The sequence below is a fragment of the Pyrus communis genome, chromosome 15 (genome assembly GCF_041283825.1).
Source record: "Pyrus communis isolate YQ-2024b chromosome 15, ASM4128382v1, whole genome shotgun sequence".
Taxonomy (NCBI): domain Eukaryota; kingdom Viridiplantae; phylum Streptophyta; class Magnoliopsida; order Rosales; family Rosaceae; genus Pyrus; species Pyrus communis.
In genome coordinates, this window is record NC_142579.1 from 28,380,196 (window position 1) to 28,392,886 (window position 12,691).

At 45.9% G+C, this 12,691-nt stretch overlaps 1 protein-coding gene across 1 annotated transcript; it reads left to right on the plus strand.

Moving 5' to 3' along the window:
- Nucleotides 1-640: 640 nt before the first annotated feature.
- LOC137717220 (RING/U-box superfamily protein) lies at nucleotides 641-1,488 on the plus strand. Its single transcript, XM_068456516.2, has one exon. It carries the CDS (start codon nucleotides 723-725, stop codon nucleotides 1,374-1,376), a length of 654 nt encoding a protein of 217 aa, XP_068312617.2. The 5' UTR covers nucleotides 641-722; the 3' UTR covers nucleotides 1,377-1,488.
- Nucleotides 1,489-12,691: the final 11,203 nt, after the last annotated feature.

The window sequence follows — 12,691 nt, forward strand, 5'->3', positions numbered from 1 at the left end:
ACAAACATTAAAATTTCATCATAACAATCAAATGAGGACTTAAAAAATAAATAATCTAATCGTTGAAGTTCAATATATAATGAGTCATACAACTTGTCTCCATTCATGAAAATCCTTGCTAATTAAGACTGTGACATAAGTGAATTTAAAAGTAAAAATCCCTTTTAATAAAGGTTCTGATATAAGTGAACTTCACAACAGATCAATGACTTGACACATAGGATAGGACGACGGTTGCCAACCCATCTCACAATTGGTCATCAAAGCAGGTATATAAACAAGGGACGAAATTAAAAGAAAAAAAAAGGAAAAAAAGTTAGTTGTAATCTTATGGTCAGATCCACATGCTTTACCTTTAATGATGATGCATTACAAAACTTATATACTAATTCCACCGACCTAATCTTTCTAATTAATCTGCAAAACCAAACATAATCAAACCTATTTAAAACCTATGAGCCACCGACCCTTCCAACTGACTCAGAAACGCACAAATCAATCCCCCAATAACGAATCAAACGACAACGGTGACCAGTCAGCCAGTCGGTCACAATTTACAAAGCATAAAAGCAAACGGACCCCACGCGCATCATCCTTCCACTTCACAACACACAAACCCACCTCTTTATAAAGCAGCTGGATGCCATTGGGAACTTCCCCTTTTCCTCCTCCTCTGCTTTTCTTCTCTTCTTCCACTGCTTGCTCTACATTTCTTCCTTCATATGGTTTCTTCGCTGCTCGCATTTGATCCGATGGGTTTCTTCGTCGTCGACGACGCATCCTCGTCGGGCTTGATACTGAGCCACGTACTGTACAAAGCGGCTTTTGTAATTGCTTTGATGAGATGGGTTGTGTTCTGGGCGCTCAGACTCAGACAAACACTCTCCTCCTCCTCCGCTTCCTCCACCGCCGAGGAGGGATTTGATTTCCTACAGGCGGAGTACGATAAAGAATCTTGCTCCTCTTCTTCCTCCGCTTCTACCCAACTGATCAGGGACTGTCTGACTCAGACCACCTTCGGAGAAATCACAGAGCGGAGAGGGAGTTACGGAATCAACGGCGGCGGCGACTGCGACACGTGCGCGGTGTGCTTGAGCCAGCTGGAGATGGGGGACGAGGTCAGGGAGATGCGGAACTGCTGCCACGTGTTCCACACCGAGTGCATTGACAGGTGGCTCGAGTATAATGATCATCATCACCACCACCACCATCATGATAATCATGATGAGGATAATCAAAAGACTTGCCCGCTCTGTAGGACTCCATTGCTGACGTCATCGCAGATACAGAGCCTGAGCTGGGATCACAGCAGTTCGCAGCCCAGCTGGGCCGTTGAGAGACTGCTCTACCTTTTTGGGGATGATCTTGAGTTTTGATTTGTACAAGTATAATTTTACGTTATAGAGCCATTTTGGTTGAGCGAGGTGTTACTGTGTAAATTGTGATTCTTGATTAGTCCAAATTAATAAATAAATAGATATTTGTGAATTATATTGTAAGTTAACTCAGTTAGTCGAGTCAGTGTGTTCTCATTTTTTAATCGATTTTTTTTTTATTTTTTTACTAGCCATGATATTGTCTTGCACCCGAGTTCCAACTGATTATTATTTTTTTTTTTTTAGAGGAATACGATATTTGATATTCATTGCAAGCAAAGCAATACAAGTACAATCTGACAACAAGCTGAGAATAGTGTGCATATTGTGCCTCAATGAAATCTTGTCAGAGCTTTTAATCCGATCTAAAGAAAAACAGCGTCCCGCACAACGAAACCGTCCCGCACAACGAAAAGACCTATCCCCAAATGTCAATACATAATCAAATTACAAGATATCCCCAAGCAAATCAGAGGAATCTTCCACCCACCAAACATGTAGCGTATAACCATTGCTGTGCTGTGAGCGTCAACCATGCAGCAAAGCATGCGACCATGGCTTCCATAGTCCTTTCCACACGCTGCAAAACTAGCCTGAACCACCAGCTGAAAATGTCTCCAACAAATTGGAGGTAACTCGACGCTAAACGACGTAATCAATCTTCAGACAAGCGCTCTCCTAGAGAACCTAAGGAGACCTAGGAACCCTAGAGAGCAATTTTCCTAGGAAGACCAAGACTAAGCTATGAAAGCTAAATAAAACTAAAATTACATAAACCTCTCCCGAGGCGAATCAAAGGGAAATAAACCGAGAAGGGACCAACATCCGATGCACCCGGCCAGTGGGATGCAGGCATCCACTCACCGAAATACGAAACCGCACAAGCCAAAGGGAGCCACAACCAAATCTGGAAACCCCATCAGACCCAAATCAAGATAACCTTGAGAAGGGCAAACCCGGATATAGGGAGGAGACCCGAAATCACGGGACATGCGTGCAAAAGGTGGGGGAGAAAGCAGGGAAGGAAGAAACTAAAAGGGCCGGCGGGGTTGGCGCAAGGACGGGGAAGGATAAACCGGAAAGGGAAAGGGGTCGGGGGAAGGGACGCACAAGGGAGGTGGAAAAAAAAATCGGAAAAAAAGGCGAAGGGGGAAGGCTGGGTTGGGGAAGAGCAAAGAAGGGAGAGCTATGAAGAGGAAAGGAGGGCCTACCACCGGCCCGCAGCCATAGCCAGACAACGGCTGTGAGGAGGGAAGTGGTAGGCGGCTAGGGTTTTTGGAATTAAGTTTCACAAATGGGGCTGCCACGTCAGAACAAATGATGACCTCAAATTTGCTACGTCATCATTTAATGGTTTACTTAACAGATTTTCAAACGGATGTATAAAATTGAAATAAAATGATAAGTAATGTATGAAATTGAAATGTTTTAAAGATGATGTAAGAAATTGAAATCAATCTTAAATTTGAGGGGATAAAATGTAATTTACCCATAATTATATCATTGAATTTAAAAAAACTAACCTTTTACATGGGTTACATGGGTTTTCTACATGTGTCCCTCGTTAGACCTATCATAGAGGATGCCAAGTCTTTACTGCTTTCGATCGCTGAAGCTACTGCGTCCCACATCCGTCGCCAAACCAATTCCGTAGCCCATAGTATTTAACTTTTAAATTCATGAATTCAATGCTCTAAAGTTGCACTAAAAGAGAAGAAACAAAATTCATAAGGCTTGTAGAGTATGTAACAAAATTTTTAGTAAATATAACATTATATGTATGCGGTTTGGTTTGATTAGTCCATGATTTTTAAAAATTAAAATCATACTGATCTTTGCGAGTTTCTTCATGTGAATCAAATTGACAAACAAAAAATAAAATAAAATAAAATAATAATCAAACCGTTTGATTTAGCCAACTGTGACATCCCGTCCCGGGATTATTAAACGCACGTGTGAAATTACCTTTTTGCCCTTAGTTCGTTTTTTTTTTGTCACGTTGTGGGTTGTTTTGTGTGGTGTGGCATGAGTTGGACCACACACACACACTCACACACACAGTCACTCTTCCCCTCCCTCTGTCTCTCTCCCCCGTGTGTCTCTCTCCCCCTTCTTTCTTCTTCTCCCTTCTGTGAGTGTACGGACACACACCAAGGACCTTCAAACCGTCACAGATCGAGGAAACCAAGGGTGCAGTCGTGATCGTGAGGTCAAGGGAAGCACGAATATATCATTTTCAGGTAGGAACCTCAACGTTTTCACGTCGAATTCACAAGCTCCGATTTATGTACTGTTCATGCAAAATTTATACATTGAGTTTTTGGGATTTCTAAGCTCATAGGTAGCTTGGTGGTGTCCCAAGGAGCCCCGGAGTGCTTCGTTGGACGAAATTGGACGTCGGGATCGTCCTACTCGAAGTTGGCCGGTTTTGGTTGTTTGCACAGGTAAGATTTTGTAATTTTTAGCCTTTAAAAGTGGTCCAACGTGATTCTACTAGTCTAGGGCTTTCTTTTGGTCCAAGAATCATAGAAAATGGTTGAGAAACGAAGGAGATTAGTAAGTTTAAACTTTTCCCAGTTTTCCGGCGACCGGAGTCCGGCGAGGGTCGACCGGAGAAGAAACCGGAATATTCCGTTAAGTTTAACGGAATATTCCTAACGGAGGTAACGGTATCCGGTTAGATTTGACGGAGTATTCCGTCAGTTTAACGGAATATTCCTGACGGCGTCTGTTGACACCGTCAATGTGCCTGGCACGTGGCCGCGCGTGGGGGGCGCGTAGGTCCGTGCCTGTGCTGGCGCGTGGGGGCGCGTGCGGGGTCCAAAAAATTATTTCAAAAATATGGTTGTGATCCTGAGGTTGTGTAGAGCACGTTGGTATATTCATTTGTCCATTTTGAGCAATGTATGAGAAGTTATTACGAGAAACGGGTTATGTGCTTTAAAGTTAACGTTTTTATAGTTGTTTCGCATTTAGGTGACACGTACCCAGAGGACGAGCGTGCACACGCGAGACAGGGGGGCTACGACCCTTCTACATACCAGTGAGTGGGCTTTTGTTTTCCGTATATACCTATATACATTTATATTCCCAGAAATTGATTTAAAAGGGTTATTTGCCTTATGCCATGCATGTTATTATTAACGTTTATGCATCATCACATTCATTAGTAGTGGCATGCATATACATATTTATATGTGGGTGCTGTGGAGGCATAGGTAAGTGCCAGGTAAGCGTTAATTAACGATTGCATTAATTAGTGGTTAGAGATGCTTAGAGAGCTCATAACCTGCACCCCCGGTGTTAGTGCTCCCGCCCAGAGTAGGGCACAGTCCTTCACGTGTTGTTCACCTCCCGCACCATACGCTCAGCTTGGATCCAAGCTAGGTGCATAGGCCTGTCGTACAGATCACTTTAGGTGGTTCCGACTCGTAGGTGACCCGCGATTATTCGCACAGCCTTCACGTGATCATAGCACTAGAGCGTATATATATGTTACACCCAGGCTTGTCGTACAGATCACTTTAGGTGGTTCCGACTCGTGGGCAGGTTTAGATATCGAGAGTGAGATTTGAGCTCTAGATGTAGCCGTACAGGTCACGTAGGTGACTCCGGCTGCCTGATTACATGATATTGATTATGATTATACCTGGGCACTTGCATATCACTTTGAGATTTTGGCATGGCATATCTTGAGCATGATTGGTATACCCTTGAGCATGTTTTGCATGTTTGCACATACGTATATATGTTTATTTTCTGGGAAGTATACAGGTTTTACGGCGAGGGGTTAGAAAGTATTTTACAAATGGTTTTAGAAAGATTTGTTTTTGCCCACTCACGCTTTTGTTTTGCGCCCCTCCAGGTTCTAGTTGCTTAGCCGTTGCGGAGGTTTCCCTTGTGAGCTTTTCGGCGTTCTGACAGACACTCCACATTGTAGGGTCGCCTTCGGGCGTACTACTGTTGTCGTTTTATTTGGACTGCTATAGACCTGCTCTGAATTTGTATCGCACTAACTAGCACTTATTCTAGTACTTGTATGCTAGTTTTTAATTATTCGTACTTTGATTTTACTACTTTATTAGCTTCCGCAAGTGCACATGGCTACGTTACCTTTGTGTGACGGCCAGCACGCTCCGATCTCGGTCGGGGTGTGTCAGTTTGGTATCAGAGCCTAGGTTTGGCAGTCATGTGTCCTTGTGAGTATTCTAATAACTTTGGTGTCTTCTGTCAGAACTATGCCTCCTCGTCGGGAACCCCGTCGCTCTTCTGAGCCTAGTTTCCCCGATATTACTCAGTTGGGGGAAGCTTTTGCTACAGCCCTTCAGGCAGTGATGCGCCCTCCCCAGAGGACTCCTCTGGAGACCATGTACAATTTGAAGCTGGATAAGTTTAAGGGCAGTGAGGGACCCGAGAGCGCAGAGCGCTGGCTAGAACACATAGAGAAGACTTTCCGGGTGCTGCATAATCAGGGGAACTTGCCTATGGAGAGGTGGGTCGAGACGACCGCTTGGTTTTTAGATACGGAGTCGGCAGCTTGGTGGGAGCAGGAGCTTTGTAGGTTGACTCCGGATCAGAGGATTGATTGGAACGTTTTTACGAGGTTGTTTAGGAGAAGGTATGTGCCCCCTGAATACATTGACCGTAAGAAGCAGGAGTTTTCCGAACTGAAACAGCGGAAGATGTCAGCAAATGAGTACTACCGTAAGTTTACGGACTTATCTCGTTACCATCCGGATGTCGCTGGTAATCCGGCGGAGATGCTCCGTCTTTTCCGTTTGGGCACCAGGAAGAAGTGGCGTTCTATGGCGTCTACGGTCCACAGCGAGACTTACCGGGACTTCTATGAGATTTTGTTGAGGATCGAGGACTCTGAGAATATGTCGAGCGATACGGATGAAGAGAAGGACGGCAACCAGAAGAAAGATGACAAAGGCAAAGGTCAGGCATCGCTCGGGCCCCGTCAGACTCAGAGCTTCAAGAGAGGTGGAGCTAGTTCTAGTTCTTCGAGTGGTGGCTTCAGTGCCACTGGACAGGGTCGTGGAGGTAGATTTTCTGGTGGCGCTAGAGGCCAGAGGCAGGGCGATGGTGGTCGAGGTAGAGCCCCTATTTGCCGCAGGTGTAACAACCGGCATTTCGGCGAGTGTAGACGTGGTAGCAATGGTTGCTTCACGTGTGGACAGGTGGGACATAGAGCGGCGAATTGTCCCCAGGGTCAGCAGCAGCAGAAACCGCCGCAGACTTTTATGCCACCACCTGCACCGCTCCAGCAGATTCAGGGTACTAGTAGCTACGGCCAGACGAGTCGAGGTGGTGCTTACCACTATCAGGGTGATGCTGTCCCTTATGCTCCGGGGCAGTATCAGTATCCCCAGGATCCCTATTCCCAGGGTGGCTATCCCCAGTATTCAGGCGGCTATATGCCGTATCCTCCAGCTCCAGCGGGTGGTTCACAGTGGTATCAGGGAGGACAGTATCAGCAGGGGGAGATTGCCACTAGCAGTGCAGGGTCTTCGAGACAGTCAGGCCAGCCCAGTCAGGGGCGTGGTGCTCAGGGACGCGGCGTTCAGGCGAGTCGAGGTCGTGGCGGGCGTCAGCAGGGACATGGGCGTCTTCACAACATTTCTCTGCAGGACGCTCAGAACAACCCAGACTTGATTATGGGTACGTTGAACATTCTTGGTTGTTTTGCTAGAGTCTTAATTGATTGTGGAGCTACACATTCCGTAATTTCTCATACGTTTGCTCAAGTGACGCAACCCCGCCCCACACCTCTAGGGTATGATTTAGAGTTTGTTATGCCTAGAGGAGAAAGTTGTGTCGTAGATTGTGTGTACCCAGGATGTCCAGTGATCGTAGAGGGAGTCGCTTTGTCAGCTGATCTTATCCCGTTAGATATTGTGGACTTTGATGTGATTCTGGGCACGGATTGGTTGCACTTCTATCGTGCCAACATTGACTGTTACGGGAAAGTAGTTACGTTTCACCGACCTGGACTACCTGTGGTTACTTTCGTGGGTGAGCAGAGTGGGGTGAGACATGGCGTTATTTCGGCGCTGCGAGCGAAAAAGTTGTTATCTAAAGGCTGTCAGGGGTATCTGGCTCACGTAGTGCTAGATGAAGCTGTTTCTAACAGAGTTGAGGATGTGAGAGTGGTCAGACACTTCCCTGATGTTTTCCCCGAGGATTTACCTGGGTTACCCCCAGATCGAGACGTAGAGTTCACCATTGAGTTGATTCCAGGTACAAATCCTATTTCTTTAACTCCTTATCGTATGGCTCCCGCGGAGTTGAGGGAATTGAAAGTTCAGCTACAAGAGTTAGTGGATAAGGGATTTATCCAGCCTAGTACTTCGCCTTGGGGCGCTCCAGTGTTGTTTGTGAGGAAGAAGGATGGAACCTTGAGGTTGTGCATCGACTACAGGCAACTCAATCGGGTGACGATTAAAAACCGTTATCCATTGCCTCGTATCGATGAGTTGTTCGATCAGCTGAGAGGTGCTTGTGTGTTCTCTAAGATTGACCTGAGGTCTGGTTACTATCAGCTGAAGATCAGTAGGGATGATGTCCCTAAGACGGCGTTCAGGACTCGTTACGGTCATTACGAGTTTCTGGTTATGCCATTTGGGTTGACGAATGCACCAGCCGCCTTTATGGATTTGATGAACCGAGTATTCCAGCCTTACTTGGATAGATTTGTCATTGTCTTCATCGACGATATTCTGGTGTATTCTAAGTCGAAAGCGGAGCATGTTCGACATCTTACTTTGATGTTGAAAAGGTTGAGGGAACACCAGTTATATGCTAAGTTTAGCAAGTGCCAGTTCTGGTTAGACCAAGTTGCATTCTTGGGACACGTCATTTCTGCTCAGGGTATTTTGGTTGACCCTCAGAAGGTTGCAGCGGTAGAGAGTTGGGAGCAACCGCGAACCGTCACCGAAGTGAGAAGTTTCCTTGGTTTGGCAGGGTATTATCGGAGATTCGTTAAGGATTTTTCGGTGATTGCCTTGCCGTTGACGAGGTTAACGAGGAAGGATGTTAAATTTGAGTGGGATGTTAGGTGTGAGCAGAGTTTCCGGCAATTGAAGCATTGTCTCACTCATGCACCTGTTTTGGCACTTCCAGACGATAGCGGTGATTTCGAGGTTTATAGCGACGCTTCCTTGAATGGTCTGGGATGTGTATTGATGCAGCATGGTAGGGTGATTGCTTATGCTTCGCGGCAGTTGAAACCCCATGAGATGAATTACCCTACACATGATTTGGAGTTGGCTGCTATCATCTTTGCGTTGAAGTTGTGGAGACACTACCTTTACGGAGAAAAGTGCAGGATCTTTACAGATCACAAGAGTATCCAGTATCTCTTTACTCAGAAAGAACTTAATCTTCGTCAGCGGAGGTGGTTGGAGTTGCTCAGCGATTACGATTGCACGATTGATTATCATCCTGGTCGTGCGAACGTAGTGGCTGATGCACTTAGCAGGAAGTCACAGGGCCGTATTAACGCGTTGTACGCTAGTCGTGTTCCTCTTTTGGTGGACTTGCGTGCTACGGGAGTAAGGCTAGAAGCCGAAGATCGAGATGTGGCATTACTTGCTAATTTCCAAGTTAGGCCGATACTTGTTGATCGGGTGCTTGAAGCCCAAGTAGCTGATCAGGAGACTCAAGAACTTATTCAAGCTCGAGATCAAGGAAGGAGGCGAGACCTCAGAGTTCGTGATTCGGATGGCATGTTGATGCTAGAAGGTAGAATGTTCGTGCCTAAGAGTGTGGAGTTGAAGAAAGAAATTCTCGATGAAGCACATATCTCGGCTTATGCCATGCATCCAGGAGCTACTAAAATGTATCATACCATTCGACCGTTTTATTATTGGCCGGGTATGAAGAGGGAGATAGCCGAGTATGTGAGCAGGTGTGCTGTTTGTCAGCAAGTTAAAGCAGAGAGGAAGAAGCCGTTTGGGTTGTTGCAGCCGCTTCCCGTTCCAGAGTGGAAATGGGAAAATATCACCATGGATTTTGTGTACAAGCTTCCGCGTACACATAATGGCTTTGACGGCATTTGGGTGATTGTTGATCGACTCACTAAGTCGGCTCATTTTATTCCGGTAAGAGAGAAGTATTCTCTGAGCCGTTTAGCGGAGTTGTTCATCTCGAAGGTTGTGAAGTACCACGGTGTCCCTGTGAGTATTATTTCGGATCGAGATCCACGATTTACATCGAAGTTTTGGGTAGCTTTTCAGGAAGCTTTGGGCACGAGATTACTTTACAGCACGGCGTATCATCCACAGACAGACGGACAGTCAGAGAGAACTATTCAGACCTTGGAGGATATGCTGCGAGCTTCGGTGTTGCAGTTTGGTGACGATTGGCACCAAAGGTTGGATTTGATGGAATTTGCTTACAACAACAGTTTTCATTCGAGCATTGGCATGGCGCCATTTGAGGCCTTGTATGGCAGAGCTTGTCGCACACCGTTGTGTTGGTCAGAGGTTGGCGAAAGAGTTTTAGTGGGTCCAGAGATTGTCGAGGAGACTACTCAGAATGTTCAGGTGATTAAGTCTAACCTGAAAGCAGCTCAGGACAGGCAGAAGAGTCTAGCGGATCGGCGTGCTACGGACAGAACATATGAGGTCGGAGATTGGGTATTTCTGAAGCTTTCACCGTGGAGAGTTGTTGTTCGGTTCGGAAAGAAAGGGAAGTTGAGCCCCAGGTACATCGGACCATACGTAGTCACAGAACGAGTTGGTGAGGTAGCTTACAGGTTGGAGTTGCCTCCGGAGTTGGCTAGAGTGCATAATGTTTTTCACGTGTCTATGCTCCGACACTATGTTGCTGATCCATCTCACGTTATACCTCCTCAGCCGCTTGAGATTAACCCAGATTTGACGTACGACGAGGAGCCGGTGACGATACTAGATTGGAAAGAGAAGGTCCTGAGGAACAAGACAGTGAAATTAGTGAAGGTTTTGTGGAGGAATCATTCCGTTGAGGAAGCTACATGGGAGACAAAAGATCGAATGAGGGATTTGTATCCTCGTTTGTTCTTTGGCCACTAGGGACTGCTGTTGGTTGTTTTGAATTTCGGGACGAAATTCTATTAAGGTGGGAAGGTTGTGACATCCCGTCCCGGGATTATTAAACGCACGTGTGAAATTACCTTTTTGCCCTTAGTTCGTTTTTTTTTTGTCACGTTGTGGGTTGTTTTGTGTGGTGTGGCATGAGTTGGACCACACACACACACTCACACACACAGTCACTCTTCCCCTCCCTCTGTCTCTCTCCCCCGTGTGTCTCTCTCCCCCTTCTTTCTTCTTCTCCCTTCTGTGAGTGTACGGACACACACCAAGGACCTTCAAACCGTCACAGATCGAGGAAACCAAGGGTGCAGTCGTGATCGTGAGGTCAAGGGAAGCACGAATATATCATTTTCAGGTAGGAACCTCAACGTTTTCACGTCGAATTCACAAGCTCCGATTTATGTACTGTTCATGCAAAATTTATACATTGAGTTTTTGGGATTTCTAAGCTCATAGGTAGCTTGGTGGTGTCCCAAGGAGCCCCGGAGTGCTTCGTTGGACGAAATTGGACGTCGGGATCGTCCTACTCGAAGTTGGCCGGTTTTGGTTGTTTGCACAGGTAAGATTTTGTAATTTTTATCCTTTAAAAGTGGTCCAACGTGATTCTACTAGTCTAGGGCTTTCTTTTGGTCCAAGAATCATAGAAAATGGTTGAGAAACGAAGGAGATTAGTAAGTTTAAACTTTTCCCAGTTTTCCGGCGACCGGAGTCCGGCGAGGGTCGACCGGAGAAGAAACCGGAATATTCCGTTAAGTTTAACGGGATATTCCTAACGGAGGTAACGGTATCCGGTTAGATTTGACGGAGTATTCCGTCAGTTTAACGGAATATTCCTGACGGCGTCTGTTGACACCGTCAGTGTGCCTGGCACGTGGCCGCGCGTGGGGGGCGCGTAGGTCCGTGCCTGTGCTGGCGCGTGGGGGCGCGTGCGGGGTCCAAAAAATTATTTCAAAAATATGGTTGTGATCCTGAGGTTGTGTAGAGCACGTTGGTATATTCATTTGTCCATTTTGAGCAATGTATGAGAAGTTATTACGAGAAACGGGTTATATGCTTTAAAGTTAACGTTTTTATAGTTGTTTCGCATTTAGGTGACACGTACCCAGAGGACGAGCGTGCACACGCGAGACAGGGGGGCTACGACCCTTCTACATACCAGTGAGTGGGCTTTTGTTTTCCGTATATACCTATATACATTTATATTCCCAGAAATTGATTTAAAAGGGTTATTTGCCTTATGCCATGCATGTTATTATTAACGTTTATGCATCATCACATTCATTAGTAGTGGCATGCATATACATATTTATATGTGGGTGCTGTGGAGGCATAGGTAAGTGCCAGGTAAGCGTTAATTAACGATTGCATTAATTAGTGGTTAGAGATGCTTAGAGAGCTCATAACATGCACCCCCGGTGTTAGTGCTCCCGCCCAGAGTAGGGCACAGTCCTTCACGTGTTGTTCACCTCCCGCACCATACGCTCAGCTTGGATCCAAGCTAGGTGCATAGGTCTGTCGTACAGATCACTTTAGGTGGTTCCGACTCGTAGGTGACCCGCGATTATTCGCACAGCCTTCACGTGATCGTAGCACTAGAGCGTATATATATGTTACACCCAGGCTTGTCGTACAGATCACTTTAGGTGGTTCCGACTCGTGGGCAGGTTTAGATATCGAGAGTGAGATTTGAGCTCTAGATGTAGCCGTACAGGTCACGTAGGTGACTCCGGCTGCCTGATTACATGATATTGATTATGATTATACCTGGGCACTTGCATATCACTTTGAGATTTTGGCATGGCATATCTTGAGCATGATTGGTATACCCTTGAGCATGTTTTGCATGTTTGCACATACGTATATATGTTTATTTTCTGGGAAGTATACAGGTTTTACGGCGAGGGGTTAGAAAGTATTTTACAAATGGTTTTAGAAAGATTTGTTTTTGCCCACTCACGCTTTTGTTTTGCGCCCCTCCAGGTTCTAGTTGCTTAGCCGTTGCGGAGGTTTCCCTTATGAGCTTTTCGGCGTTCTGACAGACACTCCACATTGTAGGGTCGCCTTCGGGCGTACTACTGTTGTCGTTTTATTTGGACTGCTATAGACCTGCTCTGAATTTGTATCGCACTAACTAGCACTTATTCTAGTACTTGTATGCTAGTTTTTAATTATTCGTACTTTGATTTTACTACTTTATTAGCTTCCGCACGTGCACATGGCTACGTTACCTTTGTGTGA